General features: G+C 36.1%; 1 protein-coding gene across 3 annotated transcripts in view; it reads right to left on the bottom strand.

Annotated features, from left to right (window-relative positions):
- TBC1D12 (TBC1 domain family member 12) overlaps nucleotides 1-25,489 on the bottom strand; it is a 121,998-nt gene that overhangs the window by 19,820 nt on the left and 76,689 nt on the right. For all 3 annotated transcript variants that reach the window (XM_035025401.1, XM_035025386.1, XM_035025395.1), the window contains exons 3-6: nucleotides 15,264-15,379; nucleotides 6,306-6,388; nucleotides 3,365-3,482; nucleotides 2,037-2,143 (exon numbers count right to left, since the gene is read on the bottom strand). In XM_035025401.1, coding sequence (XP_034881292.1) covers nucleotides 2,037-2,143; nucleotides 3,365-3,482; nucleotides 6,306-6,330 — 250 coding nt within the window. In that variant the 5' untranslated portion in view covers nucleotides 6,331-6,388; nucleotides 15,264-15,379. The remainder of the gene's footprint in view (nucleotides 1-2,036; nucleotides 2,144-3,364; nucleotides 3,483-6,305; nucleotides 6,389-15,263; nucleotides 15,380-25,489) is intronic.

Here is a 25,489-nt window from a genome sequence, read left to right as displayed (position 1 = left end):
TCAAGGATTTTATCTGAGAGTTCTGACTATAATGTAAAAATATTTCCTTTTAATCAGTTTCAAGCACAGAGGGCAAAACAAACCTTTGTTTTATTTGGAGGGAACGGTTAGGTTAAGTACACTCTAACCTTTTCTAAGTTAAATTAAAAATTCTTAATTCTTCCTTCCTTTATTTATTTTTTTATAAAGTAAACTCCTACCCCCAATATGGGGCTTGAACTTACAATCCCAAGATCAAGAGTCGCATGCTCTATTGACTGAGCCAGCCAGGTACCCCACTTAATTCTTCCTTTAAATTATATTTTTAAAATTAAAAAAAAAAAAAAGTCTGGTTAAAGTAACATGTTCGTTATGGAATACTTGTGAAAATCAATGTTAAAAATCATTCATAGGGGTGCCCGGGTGACTCAGTCAGTTAAGTGTCTATTGATTTTGGCTCAGGTCATAATCTCAGGGTCCTGGGATTGAACCCCACATCGGGCTTCTCACTCAGCAGGGAGTCTGCTTATCTTCCTCTCCCTCTGCCTCTGCCCCTCCCCCTGCTCATGCTCTCTCACTTTCTCACTCTCTTAAGTAAATCTTTAAAAAAAAATCATAATCATGCCATTCAAAGTTGGCATCACTTTTAAGACTAAAGATAAATATTTAGATTTTTGTTATAATTCTGTCCAGTTATATATATAATGCTGATTTGCTACAATGGGCATCCTTGTAAAAAAGCTTTTGTACCCAATCCTGATAATTTTCTTATTCTTAGAACTAGAATAAATAGGTCAAAGATTATTTTTTGAGGCCTTTGATAAATATTTCTATATTATTATCAGTCAGACCCTATGTGGGTAATTCTCATTTATTTTAATCACTTTTGAGAGGTAAAAAACAGTACCCTGATGTTCTTTTAACATATATATCATTGATTTGGCTATCACTAAGAAAATGATTAAATAAATTATAGTACAGCCAAACTGTGGAATACAGTGCAGCTACAGTATGCATAATGTACATTTGTATGTAGTGACAAGGAAGGATGTTCAAGGCAGATTATAGTGTGAAAAAAATAAGCCATGGAATAAGCTTATGGCAACATTCTTTTCTGTGGGGGAAAAAGGAAAGAAAGAGAAGCCTTAAACATTATCATATGTTGATGCACACTTTTTTTTTACGTGCATAAAAAAAAATCTGAAAGAACAAACACGAAACTGCTAACCTGTATTTATAGTAGGATCAAAAGCAGGAGTTTGGGTAGAAGAGTGGGAAGAAACATACAATTTGTACCTTACTATTGCTTGACTTTTAAAAAATCAGTATGTAAGTAACATTGTTTAAGTAACAGCAAAAATCTAGACACATTATTATCCCAGAGTTCCTGAGTCTTCCTATGGTGCCACTGTCTAGCTCTGTCATTATCCCTCAGGCCTAGTCAGCACTTTTTATTATTAGCTACTTTATATTTTCCTCTATCTCATATTATTTTGATTTTATCTAACTTTTTTTTACTGCATCAAAACTACTTTACATTTTACTTCTATCTTTTAAGGTTTTTAAAAAGCATAAGAAAATAAAACAGTTCTTTGAGAGTCTTACTTTTCTATTTTTTAAACTTGAAATTTTCAAATAAAAAAAATCTGAAAGAGATGTAGGAAAAGAAACTTCTGGCCTTCCACCAATATTTATGTTTTTCTGAATAGACGGGAAACCTTTCCACAATTAGACTATTTTATTTTTCCCTGTATATACTTTATATACTTATACATCCACTGCTATCTAGAATCCCAGAAGTTACCTGCAGTGAAGATATTTGGATCTCAATAATATTACTGATGGTTGTCAACTAAAGGAAAGCCCATAAATCTTATTTATGTAATAACTTACTCATTAAATCATACCAGGTTTTAGAGGGAGTAGGAATGAAGCATGCTCTTAAAATGACATTATATATGGTAATGTCTTTTTAAATGGCCAATCTACTAATCTGCTTTGTAACTCTGGAGATGGCTATTCGTATGTGTGGGAGTAACTGAATATAGAATACAAACCAGGAGTGATATTTAGTTCATTTCCTACAGCTAGACTCCAAACTTTCCCACGAACACTAGGGGGCAATCCCTGCCACCACAATTCTCGAACTCTTCTCGTACTACGCCTAGAATTAAAGGGGGAGAAAAAAAGGAGAGAGTTACTTTTTATACCAAAAACACTAGTTGCATGATGGTTTACCCAGTCTGTGGCCAAGTGACTGAATGATTTTTAAGAACATGGTTAAGTATATGATGCATTCTTTCTGTGGGGTTCATGTTTGTAGGCAACAGAAACCTAAAGAACACACAGCACCCTAAAGGAGGACAATAGTAATTTAAAGGGAGCTGCCTTCTACAACTGCCACTTACAGGGCACAATGAGAGAATCAGAAATATGTGGACAATCACAAAAATCAGGATAAAAGGAACATAAAAATCTGTTGTCAACTCAGTACCAAAAAGAAAACCACAAGGTATTTACTATAGGTAAGGCCCTTGTCTTTGAGAGGCAGTGTAGTCTGCTGAAAAGTGTAGGCTTTAGAGTCCGAGAGACCTGAGTTCAAATCTGGTTTAACTATTCATTAATTGTATAACCTTGGGCAAATCATTTAACCTTTCTGACCTTGGGCTTCTCTATAAGTGGGAGTAAAGGCTGTAAGAATCAAATGTGATTACTTAAGTAAAGAGCCTAATTTGCTGTCATATTGTACCAATATTCAACAAACTTCCTATGCATATCCTACACTAGGCACTGCAGAATACATCTCCCTCCTACCCTCCAGTGTAGAGGGAAGATAAGGCATGTACAAAAACATTATCAGAAAATAAAAGGCAAAGTAAAGCAAGAAGTACATTAGTCTCAAACTATAATGGGACATTACAGAAGGGAAAGATCATATATAGTATATTTATGATTATGAGAAAACATATTAAAAATCTTTAACATTTAATAAATCCATCTTACAATGAATGTACATATTTAATATTTTCTTTGCAAAAACCTGCCATTACATCAATAGTGCATCTTGTGACAGAGGATATGTCAGAATTAATATGGTAACCGAGGAAATTAACGTTTCATGGATCAACCAGCATTTCAGATGGATATCTTCAAAGGATAGGTAAGATTCTGACAGGCATAGAGGGTGGTAAGTAAGGAAGGTATTAGAGATTGAGGGATTTATAAAATTAAAGGCACAGAAATAATCATGAAATTTTTCATACACTGATTAACAGTATCATTTAGCCAAAGCATAAGATACATGTTGGAAGTAATAAAAATAGGGGATTAGAAACATGAGATCTTTGGAGACAGACTGGAATTCAGGAAAAGTCTGCTTACTTACATTACTTCCCAGTTGGGCAGTATTTCATTTATCCAAATTACCATTGCACTTGCAATATTTTCTTCCTGTTTAAATCGTTCTTTCATTATTTTTTTCCTTTTATAGGCTTCTTTAATTTCTGTTTTAAACAAGCAAAAATTATTTCAATACAAAAAAGCTAGATCATATGCCCTTCTTCTACCTAAGTCTAAAAAAGAGGCACTAAAAATGATATTAGGGGTGTCTGGGTGGCTCAGCTGGTTAAGCATCGAACTTTTGGTTTCTGCTTAAGTCATGATCTCAGGGTCATGAGATTGAGCCCCTCACCTGGCTCTGTGCTCAGCGGGGAGTTTGCTTGAGATTCTCTCCCTCTCCCTTTGCCCCTCATCCTGCTCACACTCTCTAAAATAAATAAATGAATCTTTTAAAAAAATGACATTAAAAGATAATTTTGCCAATATTCTAGTTAACCCTTTCTACTACGATGTCTCACTTTACTAATTAGATTGAAATTTAAAAAAAACTCTAACATACACCCATACACAATACTCCTCTAAAAATCAGATGTCACAATTCTGAAACAAGAGATGCCTCAAAAACAAAAGTGATAAATATATACATATTTATATATATTTTATTACATAGTATAATTATACATTACAGAAAATCAGAAGTCACAATTTTGAAATGAGATGCCTCAAAAAGAGAACAGATATGTACATAAAATTATATATGATAAATATATAATTGTTATGTATTATAATCATATATTTTATATTATAATGATATAGAACATGTCATATTAATACATTTATTACATACTATAGATTATAGTATATATTAACACATTAATATAAATATATAATTATATATAATGTTTTATATATATGTTTGTTTATAGCTATAATTTTAGACTCAGTGGGGACTTCAGAGGTCAGCTAGCCAAAATATTTACTAATTGTGTTTCACAAATGCCTCAAATCATTTTAAGGGGAAAGCAGGAGGCCAAGTGAGCAGCTCCTCTTTCTTTTATTTGTCGTATGTATTCAGACTCTATATAAGGTTTCTTTTTTTTTTTTTTTAAAGATCTATTTTTATGAGAGAGTGAGCAGGGGTTGGGGGAAGGGCAGACGGAGAAGGAGAGAATCTCAAGCAGACTCCCCACTGAGCACAGAGCCTGACTGAGATTCAATCCCACAACTCATGAGATCATGATCCGAGCCAATACCAAGAGTTAGAAGCTGAACCAACTGAGCCACTCAGGTGCCCCAAATAAGGTTTCTTTGTAGAGAGTTCCACTGCTTTTAAAACAAAAAAGTGTTAAAAAAAATAATAATAATAAAATAAGCCAAAAAAGATTTTAGCCAAAATCTAGTCAACGTGACCCCTGCACTTCAGACTTGAGGAAACTAACATTAGGTTTATTTACAGAATCATATCCAAGTAGTGTCAAAGAAGATTAAGCTATTACCTTCTTTTTTGGGGGAGTTCTTTTTAATTTAAATTCAATTAATTAACATATAGTGTATTATTAGTTTCAGAGGCAGAGTTCAGTGATTCATCAGTCTTATATAATACCCAGTGCTCATTCCATCCAGTGCCCTCCTTAATGCCCATCACCCAGTTACCCCATCCTCCCACCCTCATCCCCTCCAGCAACCCTCAGTTTGTTTCCTATGATGAAGAGTCTCTTATGGTTTGTCTTCCTCTCCGATTTTGTCGTGTTTTATTTTTCCCATGTTTGTTTCTTTTACTAATCAGATCATGCTGTCTGTATTGTTCTTTGATGTAAAGCTATTACCTTCTGATTTCCCAATTTAATGTTATTTCTACCATATCATGTTGTTAGGATCATGTATTTATCAATAATGATCTTAAACATTAATCAACTAGTAAAGTCAAAATTCAGAGTCAATTAAAATTTGTTGGGTATGTCAGGAATATTTCAAATTCTAGACAGTAAAATAAACTCAACCAATGTTTAAATGATTAGGGCTTTCAGAAAAATATAACTGGCCTTATAGGTTTCTTATAACATTAAAAAATTAACTTCATTTCCAAAATAGTGTCACAAAATAGAAATGTATACTATGATAGTATTCCACTAAGTTAAATCAAATATATACAGCTGTGTAATAGTTTCTGAAAATGTATCCTGAACTAACAGTGCTTAGTAAATAAATACTGTTAAATTATCCTTACGTTATACTTTTTGGTTGGAGGAGAGAACGAATAAATAAATGTGCGTATTTATATACCAGTAAATACATTTATGTGCCTGCCCAAATGACACAACTGGGATTCTAGAGAGACTCCATTAATCACAAAGGCAAATTCTAATTTCAAATCGTATTCTCATGGTCATATAGGAAGTTACCTTAAAGTGTTAAAATTAATAAATTATAAAATATTAAAAGTTTAAAAACTGTAAAAGTGAATTTCATGAAATAAATTCATATAATCTCCATTCATAAGTTAAAATAATAGTCCAAGGTTTATGACTGCAATTACAAGAATTCTCTTAGATAGTCTGCTGCCTTTCTCCTATTAGTTTTGTAAAAGTACTTGGAGAAAAAGTATGACATTTTTTATAAAGGTTTTTATTTGTCAGAGAGAGAGTGAGAGAGAGAGCACGCAAGTACAAGCAGGGGGAGCGGCAGGCAGAGGGAGAGAAGCAGGCTCCCCGCTGAGCAAGGAGCCCGATGTGGGACTCGATCCCAGGACCCTGGGATCATGACCTGAGCCGAAGGCAGACAGACACTCAACCAACTGAGCCACCCAGGCATCCCTGACATTTTGTTTTTAATAACAGATTTAGTTAGAAAAATAAGAAATCAGCATCATCTTAAAGATGAACTTAAACAATTTCATCATCTACCTTCCTGTTGAAATTAACCAACAGGTTAGCTTCCTAACTGACATTAGGAGATTAAATATACCAATTGGGAGTTAAATTTTATACCTCGTTTTTTAGCCTCAGCCACCATTTCATCATATTCTTGTCGGTGACGTAAAGCTTCTTCCACAGATTTGGCAGGTAGATTTCTGGGGAAAAAAAGAGTTTTAAGTTAGTTTTTAAAAAACTAACTTAAATGTAAACTTCTTCCTTTTCATTGCCAAATACAAAGAATTTCTATCTTAACCTTCTCATTTCATACCTTAAGGAAGTACAAGGTTGAAAAGAATTCTGCATTTTAGAAAAGAATCAGAATCCAGGTTGCTAATATTTGTTTTTTTTTTCTTTTTTTAAGATTTTATTTATTTATTTGAGAGAGAGAATGAGAGAGAAAGAACACATGAGAGGGGATAGGGTCAGAGGGCGAAGCCGACTCCTTGCCAAGCAGGGAGCGTGATGCGGGACTCGATCCAGGGACTCCAGGATCATGACCTGAGCCGAAGGCAGTCGCTTAACCAACTGAGCTACCCAGGCGCCCCAAGGTTGCTAATATTTGTTATGTAAATGTTACTATACTTATATGTCTGACGTACACGTTTCTATATTATTTAAATGTGTTAGATTTCAGCCAATATTTCTAGGTTTGTTAAACCCACTTACTAGTTTTTTTTAGTCAATTTTTTTGAGGTGTAACTTTCATACAATAAAATGAATGAACATATTTCAAGAATACAGTTTGACGAGTTTTAGCAAATGTATATACCTGTGCAACCAACATATTAATCAAGATATAGAACAGTTCCATCATTCTACAAAGTGTCCTTATGACTTCTTTGCACTAAATACTTAACCCACTTCCTACCTTAGGCAATTACATCTCTGATTTCTATCTCTATACATTAGTTGGTTGCCTTTTAATTTTTTTAAAAGATTTATTTATTTATTTATTTATTTATTTATTTATTTATTTTAGATAGAGAAACAGAGTGAGAAGAGGGAGAGGGAGAGAAATCCTCAAGCAGACGCCCCACTGAATGTGGAACCTGACACGGGGCTGGATCTTAGGACCCTGAGATCACGACCTGAGCCGAAACCAAGAGTCCACGCCTAACTGACTGAGCCACCCTGGTTGCCTTTTAAAGAATTTCATATAGATTCTTTTGTGTCTAGTTTCTTTTGCTGAGCATGCTTTTGAATTTCAGCCATGTTATTCTGCATATTAGTAATTCTTTTAATTAGTATTTAATTAGTATTTCTTTTAATTGGTGAGTAGTGTTCTATTTATCCATGTGGATAAACATTTAGATTGTTTCCAGTTTAGGGCCACTGCAAATAAACTATAAATATTCACTTCAAGTCTTTGTGTGGGTATCTGCTTTCATTTCTCTTGGGTAAATACCTAGGAGTAGAATTCTTGGGTTATATGGTAAGTGCAGGTATACTTTTAAAAATTGCTTCCTACTTTCAGAGTGTTAAGATAACATTCTACCTACAAATTTGATAATCAGAGTTAATCACTTGCATATATAATATTTTGGCTTATAGAATTAATGGCTTTACAGGGCAGGTGATTTAGATAAATGATTATGCAAAAGAAGTACTTTTGAATATTACCACATATCCAAATATATCATAATAATGTCCAGTTTGGGGAATCAGGTTTTTTAATTAAAGTTTTTTTTTTTTTTTTTTTTTTTTGAGAGAGAGAATGAGATAGAGAGCATGAGAGGGGGGGAGGGTCAGAAAGAGAGGCAGACTCACTGCTGAGCAGGGAGCTTGACGCGGGACTCGATCCCGGGATTCCAGGATCATGACCCGAACCGAAGGCAGTCGCTTAACCAACTGAGCCACCCAGGCGCCCAGGTTTTTTAATTAAAAAAAATTTTTTTTAAAGTAGGCTCCATGCCCAACGTGGGGCTTGAACTCATAACCCTGAGATCAAGAGTCACATGCTCTATGGCTGAGACAGCCAGGTGCCCCTCAGTGTTTTGAGTTATTTTCAATAGGTTAGGATGGGGAAAGTATGTGACAAACTTTCAAATCATACATTTTACCTCTTCTTCTCAAGTTAGATTCCTCAGGTATGTTGTAACAGGGAGGAACGATGGTTAAGACTTTTTTAGGCCAAAATGGAATAAGAGGGACCAGGCTTAACCTCTTGCCTTGATTAATTAGAAAAATGAACAGAATATTCTAAGCAGACACTGTCTAGATACTGGACAATAGGCAGCCCAAGATAGTGATCCTTATGAGAAAGGAAACAAACAAGGTAACAGTACAAATGCCTAACCACACAGCTGGGAGTATCCAGGTCTCACAGCTGGAAGTACCCAGAGTCCCTCAGTCTTGCTGAATTGAGTCCACAGCTAGACTTTGCAGATCAGAGTACAGAGAGAGGGGAGCTACCGAGGGGTCATCTCAGATTTCTGGCTGAGTACTATTTGTGCATGTGTGTGATTAAACTATGGTAGCCAAGGAAAGAAATACCAGAAAGCAATAAGTAGAACATTCTCAAAGATCACACTGGGCCAGCCAGAGTGGAAAGACCTCCTAATAGATAGTGTATCCTGTGGAATCGTTAGGGTATTGCTTCAGTAGTAAGGATACTAGTTCTAAACTAAAGACTCTTCTAGATTCACTCTAACAATGATTAGATTAAAAGGGGCAAGCCAATTCCAAAGAACTTTCTACAAGACTAAAGCCAAACAATATTTAAAGGAATACAAAAAGTCCAGCATCCAACAATGTAAAATCACAAAATCTAGTGTCCAATAAAGGTTACCAAGGAAGCAAAGAAGCAGGAAAATACAATTTATACTGAAGGAAAAATAATCAACAGAGATAGTGCAGAAATGTCAGGTAACGGGATTGTAACTCAAGGATGATACAACTGCTGTTATAAATATACTCAAGAAAGTAGAAGACAGCAGGAACATGATAAGAAAAACTCAAGATCCAAATCAAACGTCTATAGATGAAAAGTACAATTTCTAAACTGAAAAACACAAAAGATGGGCCTGACAGCAGATTATAAACTGCAGGGAAAAAAAATAAGTGAGCTTAAGATACAATAGAAATTTTGACAAAATGAAATACAAAGAGAAAAAATATCCCTCAACCCCTGCAAAACAGCCTGAGTTGTGGGATATGAGCAATATCAAGCAACATATGTTTAACTGACTCAGAAGAAAGGGGAGAGGAGGCACACAAAAAATAGCTGAATAAAGGCTACAATTTTTCCAAAGTTGATACAAAATTATAAATGCAGACACATTAGAGTTCAATGAACCCCAAACAAAAGGAACATGAGGAAAACCACACCAAAGCATATCATCAAATTCATGAAAATCAGAGATTAAAAAAAGTCTTAGAAGCATTCAGAGAGTAAAAGAATTCAGACAGCAGGCCAGCACTACAAAAAGTGTTAAAAGAACATTCAGTGGGGCATGTGAGTGGCTCAGTCAGTTAATTGTCTGCCTTCGGCTCAGGTCATGGTCCTGGGATCGAGCCCCACGTGGGGCTCCCTGCTCAGCGGGGAGTTTGCTTCTCCCTCTCCCTCTGCCCCTCCCCCCTGCTCGTGCTCTCTTGCACGTATGCGCTCTAATAAATAAAATCTTTTAAAAAAAGGGACATTCAGTAGAAGGAAATAATAGCAGATAGAAATCTAGTTACTCAAATTCTTAGAAGATAAAATGTTTAAAGAAAAAAATAAAAATGTATGGTGGGATGTGATGGTTAGTTTTGTGTGTCAAACTTTCTCACTCTCTCTCCCTCTTTCTATGCCTGCCCGCCTGCCTTTGAGATGGGACACGGGTCTTCTCCTTCCTTTGGACTTGGACTGGAAATTATACTATTAGCTTTCCTATTTCACAGCCTTGGGACTTGAACTGGACATGGAATATCAGCTCTCCTGGGTCTCCAGCTTGCTGATTGCAGATCTTCAGACTTCTCAGTCTCCAAATTCATGACAGCCATTTCCTTATAATAAATCTCTTACATATAGGATATATATAAAGAAGAACCTTAATACATGGCATTCCATTTCTCCAAAGAACACTAATACACGAGGTTTATAACATGTAAAGTGGAAGCATACTGCTGTAATGTTCTTATATATCTGAAATGGTATAATATCACTTGAAGGTAGTCCATGAAGAGTCAAGATATATATTATAGAGAAACTACTAATATTAAAAATATAACAAAATAAGTTAACAAAATATTTTATCCAAAAGAAGGCCAAAAAATAAAAAAGTAGAAATTTGATTGCCATCCTACAATAAAGACAAATTTCTCCACCTAGGTTTAAACACAGAATTGTTTCTAATAAGATTTAAAGAAAAGTGTGGAATCTCTTGGAAGATTTTCTAAAAGGAGAGTTGACTCAGCCACAAGAGACCTTTTGTTCTACCCGGTTTGTCCCAACTGCAAGTGCAAGGTCAGCATGAGACTGAAGTCAGTTCCTGAAGGTGGTACAATAGAAAGGTATGAACCTGGGTTCTTGATGCATGGAGACACCATACTAGCTCTGAACTGCCCAATTCTGGGCCATGTATATATGAGGGAATAAATCCTTGCGTGTTTAAGCCACTATTAAGTCTCTTGTAGTTGAATGTAATTGCTGAGTGATATACCAGTTAAACAATAATGCTCTAAAGGGCAAGGACCATCACAAACCTCACCTGACTCCAATCACTCTCAAAATCCACTGAGTTCAGCCCTTACACTAGATTAATTAATCTTATGATTCCTATTATTGCTTACCCTTAAATCTTACAAACTGATGTTGTCCAAAGCTGCTTCCTACCCAGGTCCTAACCAACCATTGACCCCAATCCCAACCTTAAGTCTCTCTCATTTCCTTTTACAAACTATCCTGCCTGTCTCTCTGAATATAGTTTGGTACCACAAGAAAACGGGTTTAATGGTTTCTAAATTTCAGATGCTATTACTATGTAAAGAAAGGAGAAACCTTATTTATTGCAAGAAAATGAGACCACAGTAAAAAGAGAAAGAAGCTAAATATAAATCTAGTTTTCAAGTTAATAGTGATCCAGACTCAGTAATACTGTTTTCTCTTTTGCTCCCTCCAGCCCAGAGAGTAAGTGTTTTCCTGAATCTATTAATCTTTTGACCTCATATTCCCTTCTTTTGCTTTTCTAGTCCTTCTAACATCCTTGTAATAAATTCCTCTATTTAAGTCCCTCTGTTTGAAATTACTATGCTGGTGTCGGTTTTTCCTGATTGGACTCTGAACCTTTAAGATACAGAAAGTTATTTGATTGATAGCTATAATTCATCTACCTTTAGAAATTTGTATTTTACCAACAGAGAAACAGCTTAATTCAAATTTTACTTCCAGTTTTTGAACTATAAATCTACTTTTTTTTTTTACGATTTTATTTGAGAGAGAGAGAGAGAGAGAGAGAGCACAAGCAGAAGGAGCGGCAGAGGGAGAGGGAGAAGCAGACTCCCCACTGAGCAGGAAGCCCAACACAGGGCTCGATCCCAGGACCCTGGGGTCATGACCTGAGCCGAAGGCAGATGCTTAACCGACTGAGCCACCCAGGTGCCCCAAAATGTCAATCAGTTATGTGGTCAAGAGAAGAAATCATTAATGAATATTTAAGATAGCATATCATGCTAAAATACATGATATGAACATTTGCTGCTTTTCAAAAGTATCATATAAAAGCCTATGCTTTACTTTTTTGTCAGCCTTCACTTGTATCTTAAGGATTTCTCCATTTGGTTTGGTACTGTGTATGCAGTAATTCAGCAAGGAAGCCAGAAGAGAAAGAGGATATAGCTCTATCCATTGGTGGTTTTAAAAAAGTCCTCTAAGCATCAGTGATTTAAAACATAGAAGAGTCAACTTGTATGGATGCTCTTAACTTCCTGTCTAAGGCTTTATTTTGAAGTGGATTAAGATAGCAATAAGCAGAGAGAAAATTAACTAAAGGATGAAATTACAGAAATTTCTACATTTGAAATCTTCTGAGACTTCAGATGATTAAATTCTAGAGTTGCTTCATATGTAAGGAAGTTCCAACTATAAAAACCTATGCAGTTGGGGCGCTTGGGTGGCTCAGTCGTTAAGCGTCTGCCTTCGGCTCAGGTCATGGTCCCAGGGTTCTGGGACCGAGCCCCACATCAGGCTCCCTGCTCAGTGGGAAGCCTGCTTCTCCCTCTCCCACTCCCCCTGCTTGTGTTCCCTCTCTCGCTGTCTCAGTCTCTGTCAAATAAATAAATAAAATCTTTTTTAAAAAAAACAAACCTATGCAGTCAATGATGCTGGATGTTTCTGCAAAATTACAGAGGCTAAGAAAGGAAAAGTAGCACCAATTCACAAACTCCCTTTGCAAGGGGAAATTCTTCTCCTCCTTCTACTATCACTGTGACCTATGAAAGAGGAAGTTTCCAACATCAGTTTCATGCTGAGGAAAAACTTCTGCCCCTTTCTCTGCCCACAGCCCGATGCTATCTCATAGATAAAACAGTGGTATTCACAGAACTTGGCTGCATCCAGAAACAGAACAACACTACATATTATACAAGTCTCTGCTCCAACTTCTCAGCCTGTGAAGGGATGTATGTGAACTGGCCCAGATCTGCTGGGTATTCTGAGGGAGGATAAAGTAGGAAGTGCCATTTATTATTTATTTAAAAAGCTTATTTTAGAGAGAGAGTGTGCATGAGCAGAGGGAGGGGCAGAGGGAGAGAAGAGAAAATCTCAAGCAGACCAAGCTAAGTGTGGAGCCCAACATGGGGTTCGATCTCATGACCCTGAGATCATGACCTGAGCTGAAATCAAGAGTCGGACACTTAACCAACGGAGCCACCCAGGTGCCCTGGAGTGCCATTTAATATGCAGGTTGCACCCATGCATTCTCATCTCGTTTTATCCTTAATAAAGTCAAAGTTTTCATTCTCATTGGTTCTCTAGATCTGTTTTTCAACTGTTGAAGTAGAGAGGGGTGAATGATCAGGTACTCCCATATTCCAAAGCTTTTGATTGTTGGCTTTAGTTACATAAATGGTAAATCATACAAATCACTTCCCCAAAAAAGACCGCTCCAATTTTAGAAAGGTGAACAAAATTTTTAATTAAATTGCAGCAATCTCAGAACTGAGGGGAACAGTTGCTATCAAGTTGAATCTCTATATTATAGATGAACAAAATCACATAGAAACAGCATAGAAGCTATATTTATTTTAATTCCCATATTAATTTCAGATAGTAGTGTGGAAAAGAAAGTCATTCTTTCTGTTGTTTATACATTTTCTGTACACTGAGATCTTCTTATAAATTTACTGTGTCTAGGGTACTATTTCAAGTTCCAATTTTGCGGAAATGCTTGTATAAGTTACAAGAAAAATTTAAGAGAAGCAGAAATCACTGAAGGTTGAAGTCAAAGACTTGACTGGATGGCAAAGATAAAGCCGAGTCCTTAAAGGATTAGGTAGGTGAGAAGTGGAAATAAGTTAACTGCAGCCCAAGTGAGGGCAATAAATGGGCAAAGGTATGAAGGCAGGACTTAAAGAAATAGGTTTGGTTGTAAGATAAAATACGGCGTAAAGAAAAATATGTCCCAAATACTGTTTAGAACAGAACTTTTTGCATAGAATTTTTATGAACTCCTGGGAAGAAATGAACAGTCCTGGTAAAGAGCTTAATCCATTTTGGATGAATTTTAACAAGTTTAAGAAAACTCTTCTGGGAACTTAGTTATCTACCTGCTCAGCTGACTGCCTGGCAGTCTGAAGGTCTTTAACCAGGCATTCTTTTCTTGCTTATCTAACCACTCTGAATTGGCCTGGTTCATTCTCCTTCCTGGCAGTAAGACTGAAATAAAACTCTGACATGTTCTTATAACTAAATTTCTGGAAATATATATATATTTTTTTAACCAATGGAAAAATAAATATGAACATGTTCACCAAGTCCTTTGAAAGGAGTGTCGTGATCACAATTCTTTAGTGTGAAGGTATGCAACAGGAATGAAAAAAATATATATATACTTATGTCCAAACTTTCTTCTCTCACAATGTCTAAAAAATATTCAATTCAACCTCTGCCTGTTTGGCTCTAGATTCTTTTATTATGCTCCTCTTGATAATGGGTGGAAAAAGCTGCAGACCAGGAAAATGACAAAACAGGTTAGGAATTTTTACTCTAGAAGGAAAGAGAAGTCTAGAAGAAGAAAAAGAAGAGATCCAGAGAGCCCAAGAAGGGGAAATGAGTTAAGAACCAAGGGGTGTCTTGCTTTAGGGAAGGTGTCTTTTGTTTAATAACAAATCAAAGACAGTATTTGGAAGAACACCAGCTTTGTGGAAGGCTGAGGTGGGAAAGGCAGAAAAAGCAAAGGGAAGAATTTAAAATGTGTTGCTGGGTATTAAGAATATATTCTTGGGGCGCCTGGGGGGCTCAGTTTGTTAAGCGTCTGCCTTCGGCTCAAGTCATGATCCCAGGGTTCTGGGATCGAGTCCCATGTGCGGCTCCCTGCTCAGCGGGAAGTCTGCTTCTCCCTCTGCCTCTGTTCCTCCCTCCCCCACTCATACTCTCTCAAATAAATAAAATCTTTAAAAATATATATATATATATATTCTTTATAATAGTAAACCAACTAGTTGACAGTCAGTAGTTATTATTTCAAGTTGCAATTTCAAAATTTGTCCAAAAGGCAAGGACAAATACATCTTAAGTACATATTAAATGTCAAGAAAGGAAAAATAATTGCCTTATCTTGTTAAGATAGGCAGGATGGTTGAAATAAGAATAGATATGAAAAAAGCAAAGGTTTTATGTTTCATACACTGGCTCAGAGATACGTCAAGAAAATATGTATAAAGTCTGGACAAAAATAATATATTCTTCCCTATTAGTTTTAGGATACATGACTGAGATTTTTAAAATTTTCTTTAAAAAAGCATTTCTATATCTAATTTCTCAATATATTTAAATTGAAATTTAAACTGAAGTTTAAAATATAAAGCATGCCTGATGACAACCAGAATACTTACGATGGCCGATCCTCAAGAATCAGGGCAGTGGTAGAAAGTGGCTCAAATTCAAAATTCTTACGTCTTGAAGACTGAGGTGGTGGTTTACAGGTCCTCCCAGTTCGTGCTTCATATTCCTAGGACAGATAAAAATATACTTTATGCAGAACGTTTTCCAATTTTCAGTTTGTATTATTAAACCTGTATCATTAAGGATATCACACTATAATAAAAGATACAATTCATACATTAATTTGGTAAAACCATGAGGCAGATAAAAAAAAGTCACTAAATTTTTTCCCCGAAGCAATCGAAATCATGAATTTATATTACATATAAAGTATCAAAGTATGTTAAGGGAAGGGGAAGATACAAATGCACTCTACACTAATGAGTTAGGTAGTTTTAGGGAGACACTCCTGATTGCCTTCTATGGATGGTATCAGCTAGCCAAGCCCAGCTGTGAATAAGCAGAGAAACCTACCTTCTAACCCTTCAGTCAGATCAATAATAGAAATGTTGACACAGGCAGAATCCTATTGTAATGCCTTGAAGACCTCTCCCAAGAGTTAACACTGATCTGTAATCAAATGCTGGTTTTCAATTTCGACCTACTTTGAATCTAAATACTATAAATCTACCTATTTACTTAAATGTAAACAATAATCCACCATCATTTCTTATCCAAAAATATGGCAAAAGATTGTCAAATGCACCACTAAAAGTAAGAAACTATTATTACAGTATTTTTCTAATTCATCTGAACAGATAATCTTACCAAAAGAAATGAAGTTAATTTGACATGGTAAGTTCTTGGTGGATACCTTTAAATTTCTAGATGAGCATTTTTTCATAAATGTTCACAGACTTCTACTGAAATTATTTCCAGAAATTTAACAAATCAGTAACAAGTTACAGGCTTATAGTTTACAGAATCCACATTTTTCCCTTCTAAAAAAATAATAAAAAATAAATCAATCTAGATTTGATCATCTCTAGGTAACAAATACATTTTTCATGAACTTCTCAAAGGGGCGCCAGGGTGACTCAATTAAGTGTCTGTCTGACTCTTGGTTTCAGCTCAGATCGTGATCTTGTGATCCTGAGATCAAGCCCTACATCGTGGGGTTCTGCATTCATCGGGAGTCTGCTTAGGTTTCTCTCCCTCTCCCTCTGCCCCTACCCACACTCGCACGTGCCCTCTCTCAAATAAAATAAAATCTTTTAAAAAAAAATCTTAAAGATTATACAATTTCATGGGTAGATTTGCAAGTCTTTACTGGCAGCTACAGAAGACATTAATTTAAATGAAGAAAATGAAACACACTTAAAGTGATCAAGTGCTTTACTTACTAGCTGCTTTCCTACCATGGCCTATAATTCTTTTTATATTATTATTATTTTTTCCAACTCAAAGACTATTTCTCCCTACTGAATCAAACAGTTGTAAAATAATAAACTGATGGTTCTATCCCCCTTAAAAATCTGATGGTCTTGTGAGGCTTAATCTTCTAATTTGAGATATTACTTTTTAAAAAATTTATGCTGTCGGGGCGCCTGGGTGGCTGTCGTTAAGCGTCTGCCTTCGGCTTAGGTCATGATCCCAGGGTCCTGGGATCGAGCCCCGCGTCAGGCTCCCTGCTCAGCAGGGAGTCTGCTTCTCCCTCTCCCATTCCCCCTGCTTGTATTTCCTCTCTCGCTGTGTCTCTCTCTGTCAAATAAATAAATAAAATCTTAAAAAAAAAAAAAATAAATAAATAAAAATAAAAAATAAAAAATTTATGCTGTCTTAAGCATTTTCTATAAACTCCAGCTTATAGTCACTGCCAGTGTTTATAAAGGTTTGTATTATTGTTTTATAATTCTTTAGTTGTGCATCTCCCCTTCCATCTAGTAAATCTATGCTCTGTTAATCTGAGAGCTCCTTTGGATAACTGCACCGGGTTTTTAGAGACTTCTTTCTCAAGTTATTAAAGACTGTGTATGCTCATTTATACTATCTCCCATCCCAAAGAACTATACAGCTTTTGAGAGTCAAAGGTCACTCATTTCTTTTTCTTTTTCCTAATATATAGGATATATGTAATTATGATCAATGTTTTTTTTCTTTGTTACAAACTCAAATGTAACAAATCCTCTTTTCTGCTAATGTTTCTCTACTAAAAATTATAGATGTGGGGCACCTGGATGGCTCAGTTGGTTAAGCGACTGCCTTCAGCTCAGGTCATGATCCCAGTGTCCTGGGATGGAACCCCACATCAGGCTCCCTGCTCAGCGTGCACTCCCTTTCCCCCTGCTTGTGTGTGCACTCTCTCTCTCTCTCTCGCTGTCAAATAAATAAATAAAATCTTTAAAAAAAAAACATAGATGCTAGACATATATGAAGTTTTTTTTATCATTTAAATAGCACTTTGTTTTCCTACAATGTGAGCTGGTCTCACTGCCAGACAAAATACAATAAATATTATCCAATAAAGCACTTCCCATGCAAATAAATGCCAATGCAAAGACAGCAAAATAGCACTTCTAAATCAATATATTAACAATATTTACTGACACAATGTACCATGCACTGTTTTAAACATTTAACACATTTGATCCTTGAAAAAAACCCCGTGAGGCACCTAACTCACAATAGGGGAAACTAAGGCACAAAGATATACAGTCATTAGCTGCAGGTCATAAATGGCAGACGGTATCGCTCCAGACCCTGGCCTTTTAACAATCTATTACTTTACTATATTAACAGTCAAGTAGCTTTCTATGACAATTTAAAAAAATGAGATAGATAAAATCATTCAGTGAGAATAATGGGGATCTTTAAAATGGGTAGATCAGGCTAACAATTCACTGATCCAACTAAACATCACAAGAAAAGACCACCAGATGATGTTTCCTGTTATGATGCAGTATGAAGTACATATCACCATTCTTGAAATATTCTTGCCAAAAGAAAAATCAAACTTAAATATGATTAAGCCTCTAGACTGTGCTCTCCAATATGGTAGTCAAAAGAAGTAATAACCAAGTATGTCACATACGCTTAAACATATGTAGAAAAACAACGAGGAATCTGAACCATTAAGATGTTCTCCTCTGGAGGACTGGACTAAGAATGAAGGGCATTTGTTTTACTTTAACGTATTCAGTATTATTTGAATTTTCTTACAAGAAGAAATAAAGTATTTTGTAAGAGAGATCACTTACATTCATGGTAGATAATTGACAAAGATTTTACTGAAGAGGTAGGATCAGAACTGGGGCAAAAATGATGGGTTTTAATTCCATAGGCAGAAAGGATTGGAAAGAACAAGTCAGGGGGGAGCAAAGGCATGGATGAGGGAAACACATTAATCTCACTGAACATGAAAAAGGATAGGAAATAAGGTTGGAAACGTGTAAGCTAAATTATGGAATCTTCCAATGATGAAAATATTTGGAATTCATGAACAAAATGGAGAGTCACTAAAAGACTAGATTAAGACGAAAAGAAAAAAAGGAGGTAGGCTTTAAGTAGGCTCTACACCCATTGTGGGGTCTGAACTCATGACTCCTAAGATCAAGAGTCACATGTTCTACTGACTGAGCCAGCCAGGTGCCCCTAAAGCCTAACTTTGATGAAAGTAGTCTTTTATTAAAAATTAACTGAATACGTATACATTTAATATAAAAGGTGACACAAAATGAGGCACTTAAATATCATTTATGTGTCTACCTTACAAATGGGCTTTATACAGAATTGTCAAGTATTTTTCACAAGGAGTCGTATTTCCTGCAATTTCCATCACAGAGCCTTAGCATAAAAATGCTTTTAGTTTCTAGAGGGTAATATGAACAAGAAAAGCTTTAAAAAACATGGTATCAATCCACCCTTATATGGAAATAGTATAGATTTATATATCTGGAATGACTAAAATATTTGCTGAATTAAAGATGCTACTCTAATGTGATTAGAATTACAAATTATACTAGAAACAGTAAAATATTAAGTTTATCAGTATTCAAAATTGATCACAAGATGATTTCTATTAATAAGGATTTAAAAAAAATAATATAAACAAAAATCCAACTCAAACAGTTTTAGGTGAATTTATCAGGTCATAGGACTGAATACTCCATACACTCAGCTAACTTTGGTCTTTGACCAAGAGGTTCACAGCATTAGTCAAGGACTCCACTTCTCTACCAGTCTCTCAGCCATGTCTTCCTCCATGTGTGGGCTTCATGGCTTGGTACTCAGAGAAATGACTGCAACAATGTGAGTTGTCACATCCTTAATGTAACTTTCAATGATCCTCCAGCTGCTTTTCTAGTAACTCTCACAAAAAAGAAGGAAAAAAATCCTTCCGGGAAGTTCTCAGTAAGTATCTCATTCCGCAAGTATCACAACCACCTGAGAAATAAGCCTTACCAGTGAGTCAAGCAGGGCCTACAGCTGAGGCAAATCACACGACTCTTAAGTAACTCGAGTCAAGGGCAGTAGGGAGATCACAGGGCTCAAGTATTGAAATTTAATTGAAATACATAAGACTTCATTTAAAAATATAAAAAATAATAGCCCATTTGGTAATAGTATCTCTCATATTATGGGTGCTTTCTATTAATTTTGGACAGCAAATTACTATTTGGAGAAGACACATTATCCTGAAATTATCTCAATCAATGCTAGTGTGCAAGGTCACTTGTTGATTAGTGGGGTTTTTTGTTGTTTGCTTAACTGGAGTAGGAAAGGAAGAAATTGAATGTAAAATAAGTAAGGATTCCTGAAGGTATAACCATCTGATTACAAACTATCACAAAGAGCCTTTAAACATTACCTTAAAAAACAACATAGTAAGAGACTTTGCCATAGAGATAATTTTATACCTATAGAATGAAAGAAAAAAAGGAATGCACTTGGAAATTTATGGCTTGAGACAAAATTTCTCATAGGAAGATAATATGTAGAATCAAAAGCACTATATCTTTGGGGCACCTGAGTGGCTCAGTTAAGTGTTCAACTCTTGATTTCAGCTCAGGTCTTGATCTCAGGATCATGAGTTCAAGCCCCACGTTGGGCTCCATACTGGGCGCGGAGCCTACTTTAAAAAAAAAAAAAAAAAAAAGAACTCTATCTTCTACAACTTGGACAAAAGTGAAAATAATGTGCTCTGGGGTTAGAGACCCCAAAACTGGTCACAGTGATCCTGAACATACTGATGTCAAAGATGTAGGCAAACAGTTCTGAATAAAAAACATTATCACACATTATTTTTATACTATGTGATTTGAATATGTAATTAGAAACTTAAATAAGTATTTTATTTTCATCTACATTCCTAAAAATTACACTTACGTGTGCACGCACACACACACCAACTGGCCAATTCTTTGAAGGATAGGGTAGATTCCCACATGGGGTACTAGGTAATTCATAGCAACTTTCTTGCTGAAAACAGCCTTTGTGATGATCCCTGACAGATGGGAAACAAGGTAAGCCTAATACCACTCCAATGCACGTGAAGGCTATTTTAGACATCAGTAGAGAAAGGGGGAACTCAAACAAAAACTGGCTGTGAGTTTAGAATGGCCGAGAGGGACCAAAATTTGTGTACCAGAGTAGTAGAAAAGAAAGCACTCCACTGAAAAAGAGCTCCAGGAATCTGCACAGGAGGCCAGTTGAGTCTTCAGCTAAATACTAACCTGTGTGTAAGGCAAAACACAAGACGGGGCAAAAAACAGCATCTGGGAAAAGAATAGTTACTGGGGAGCAGTAAGCAAAAACAGTCTGCAGAGCTCACTCAGAGATGAGAAGTATTCACATTCCCACCAACCAAAATGTAAAGGCATCACTGAATACACAGGACACTCAGGAGAGACCTGAATGCTCAGGTCCATCTGAAATTATGCAAGTCAGAAGAGAATGGAAAAAAATCTTTAAAATGCTGAAAGAAAAAAATAAAACAATGAGGGGGGAAAAACCCTGTTGACTTAGAATTCCATACCAAGATTAAATATCTTCCAAAAATGAAAGCATAACAGGGGTGTCTAGCTGGTTCAGTTGGTAAAGCATGCAACTCTTGATCTTGGTGTCTTGAGTTCAAGTTCCACATTAGACACAGAGTTTACTCAAAAAAAAAAGAAAGAAAGAAAGCATAAAATTTGTTTTCAAACAAAAGCTGAGAGAATCTGTTGTCAGTAGACCTGAACTATATTTTAAAGGAAATTTCAGGCAGAAAGAATGTATCATTTGAAAACATGAGTTTACACAAAGAAATGAAAAGCACTGAAATAGTAAATATGGAAAAATATAAAAAGACATTTTGGAAAAGACATAAAGAACAAAAATATAAAAGTCACTTAAATATTTCTAAAGGATATAGGACTGCTTGAAGCAAACATATTATCAACGTATTAAGGGATTTACAGCACAAAAATCAAAAGGGAAAGAATGGCAATACACTGTTGTAAGGTTATTACATCATACTCAAAGTAATAAAACACTATTTGAGGGTAGATTGTGATAAAGTATCACAAGCCCTCCTGCAGCAGTTCTCAACAGTGTCCCAGAGATGCTTTCACTGGGCCTGCAAAGTCAAAATGACAAGGACATAATAGTTTGTCCTTGTCAATGTATTAACATTAGCTCTCCTGGTGCTAAAGCAACGTTAAATAAAACTGTTGGTACTCTAGCACAAATCAAGGCAGACTCCAACTGTACTCACGATTAAAAAACAAAAAGGGAATGGGGGAAGTCTGGTCAGTTTCACTTAAGAATATCTATGATTGAACAGTAAATATTACTAATTATATTAAATCTTGAGCTATAATAAACATCTCTTTAATATTTTATGTGATAAAAGGACATGTATACATAAGGAACTTCTGCTGCACACCAAAGTACAATGGTTGTCTAGAGAAAAAGCATTTGTGCAATTATTTGAGTGGTAAAGGGGCCAAACCTCTTTTATTATGGACACTATTTTTTTTTAATTACTTTGCGTTCTTTTTAATTTTTTAATTTATTTTTTTATTAAAGATTTTATTTATTTGACAGAGAGAGAGACAGCCAGAGAGGGAACACAAGCAGGGGGAGAGGGAGAAGCAGGCCTCCTGCCGAGCAGAGAGCCCGATGTGGGGCTCGATCCCAGGACCCTGGGATCATGAACTGAGCCGAAGGCAGACGCTTAACGACTGAGCCACCCAGGCGCCCCTATGGACACTATTTTTTTAATTAAAAGAAAACTAATAGCAAACTATACTTATCCAGACTTGAGTATCTGGCAGATATTTTCTCAAATTTGTACAAAGTAGGCACTTCATCTCCATGGTATTCCTCCAAAAAAATACAACCCCAGTCAAGTCATACGGAAATCATCAAACAAACCCAAATTGAGGACCTGACATAATAAATATATACATTTGGTCTCTGTTTCTTGGCACACAGATCCTAAAACGCTTGAAATTTCTGAATTAAGTGGGGTTTTTTTGTATGCTAATGAGATGATGGGTAGCTGAAGTCTCCTGGATATCCTCAGGATAGGGGCTAGTTGACAGGGGCACCAACCCTGTAATGAGAGGGTTGGACCTTTCAGCCTCACCCCCTACCTCTGGAGAGGGGAGAGGTGCTGGAGGTTGAGTTAATCACTAATGACCAGTGAGTCAATCAATTATGCCCACATAATGAAGCCTCCATAAAAAGCCCTAACAAACAATTTAGAGTGCTCCTGGGTTGGTGAACACATGGGGGTGTGCGAGGGTGATGCACATGGAGAAGTCATTGACACTTTACACCTCTTCCATATACCTTGCTCTATGTATCTCTTTCATCTGATTGTTCATGAGTTTTAACCTTTTATAAAACTGGCAATCTAAATCTAGTAAGTCAACCATTTTCTGGAGTTCTATGAGTCATTCTAGCAAATTATCAAACCCAAGGAGGGAATCATGAGAGTCTCCAATTTATAGTTGGATGGTCAGAAGTACTAGAAGCTCGGACCTGGAATTGGCTGGGGGGGGGGGGGGGGGCATGTAGGACTGAGCTCTTAAGCTGTGGAATCTGACACTGACTCCAGGTAAATAGTGTCAGAATTGAATTCAATTGTGGGACACCCTGCTGGTGTCAAAGAATTGGTCAGCATGGGGGGAAAAACCCTACACAGTTGGTGTCAGAAATACTGAGGGTAGAGATAAAATAGTCTTTCTTTTAAGGAACATGCTGGGAAACACCTGACCGGTACCACTCAAAAGTGTCAGGGTTCATAAAAACAAGGAAAGACTGAGAAATTGTCAAAGGCCATAGAGACAAAGAAACACGATAACAAAATACAATGTGGTATTCTGGATTGGATCCTGGAACAGTAAAAGGACCTAAGTAGAAAAACTGGTGAAATCCAAATGAAGTCTGGAGTTTAGTTAACAGCAATGTACCAGTGTCAATCGTCAATTTCTTAGTTTTGACAAAAGTCCAGAATAATGCAAGTAATATTAGCATTAATGAAAAATGAATGATTATACAGGAACTCCCTGTATTTTCTTCTCAACCTTTCTATAAATCTAAAGTTATTCCAACATAAAGTTTATTAAAACAAAAAAGGATGAAGTGAACAAGTGATTTCAAGGAAAGCAACTGTGAGTAATTATTGTCAATAATAAAAGTCAACCTTTCAAGTGAAATTGAAATTCTGCAAAACTTATAAATGCCACATTTGACAGTTTCCAATAAATTTTTCAGATGAAATCAGTGATATTACAACATTTAAATGATCTGCAATATGGCAAACCAGTATTTTCCAAATGATCAATGCATAATAATATGAAACCACATGGGGTAAAAACATCCATTCAAAGTGCAAGAGAGACCAATGGATTTTAATATAACAGAGTTACATATTTTCAGATTCCACAATATAACTTAACCTTTAAGAAACTACCACTTGATGAATTTGAGTGTACCAAAGAAAAATATCCACAAATATCTGAAAAGGCTATTAAAATGCTCTTCCCTTTACAGTTGTTAAAAAAGAAAACCACAGGCCCCAAATGGAGTCACTTAGACCACACAGAGGCTTGATACCTAACGTAACTGAAGTTTCAACCTGCCCCAGAAATGTAGTCTTATTAATCAGTCAGTCAGGAATTTTCTGGTCAGTACCAATGTGGTAATCTGTCACTGGGCCCTCTCCATCCTCTCTCCCCGCGCCCCCACAAAAGAAGATGAAGTAATCTGCATCATAAGACCCCCTTAAAGGGTCTTCCCTAAAAAAGGGCAACTTTGCCTGAAACCATCCTTTCTTTTCTTTTGCCAGTAACTTCTTGACCCACCCTCCTTCCTACAAAAACCTTCCATTTTGTACAGCTCCTCAGAGCTCCCCTCTACCTGCTGAATGGGATGCTATGCGATTCATAAATCGCTTAATAAAGCCAATTAGATCTTCACATTTACTTGGCTGAATTTTGTTTTTAAACACTGTCTACATATCTGTTTGAGGCCAGATTTTCTTCACAGATGTAAACCAAAACAACATACAGCAAGAAATTGAAAGCAAGAGTAGATATTTAATCTAGCCTTCTTTTATTAAGCCAGACTTCAAAGAGATAAGAAAAAGTAAAACAATGGCACTCTTCCTACCAGTTGTTTTTTTTTTAAGATTTTATTTATCCATTCGACAGCGAGAGCAGGCACACAAGCAGGGGGAGTGGGAGAGGGAGAAACAGGCTCCCCACCGAACAGCGAGCCCGACGTGGGGCTCGATCCCAGGACCCCGGGATCACTACCCGAGCTGAAGGCAGCCGCCCAACCGACTGAGCCACCCAGGCGCCCCCCACCAGTTTTTTAAAAATACTTTTAAAAATACAGTTAACATAAATGTTATTTATGTTAACATGTAATGACTTTACTAACATTATTTTAAAATGAATTAATAAATACCTCAATATTTCAGTTTTAACTTTGGGTATAGTAATAAATGATAATCAACTTAAGCAAAAAGTCTTTGAGGTCGTTGATAACTACAAATCCAAAGGAGTTGTGAAACTGAAACACTTGAGAACTGTTGGTCAAGACAACCAGTGAAAAACTAAAACAAGGATATATCTAATAAGCTAATAATGGAAATAAAATGGAGTACTAAAAATACTCACTTAATCCAAAAGAAGGCAGGAAAAGGGGAAAAAAAGAAACAAAGACCAGATGGGACAATTTGAAAAGAAATAGCAAGATGATAAATTTAAAACAAGTTACATCAATAATGACATTAAATGACACT

The sequence above is a fragment of the Mirounga leonina genome, unplaced genomic scaffold (assembly GCF_011800145.1).
Source record: "Mirounga leonina isolate KUSES-001 unplaced genomic scaffold, KU_Mleo_1.0 Mir_114, whole genome shotgun sequence".
In the NCBI taxonomy this organism is placed as follows: domain Eukaryota; kingdom Metazoa; phylum Chordata; class Mammalia; order Carnivora; family Phocidae; genus Mirounga; species Mirounga leonina.
Note: the sequence above shows the minus strand (reverse complement) of the source record. Positions and strands in the feature narration are given on the sequence as shown.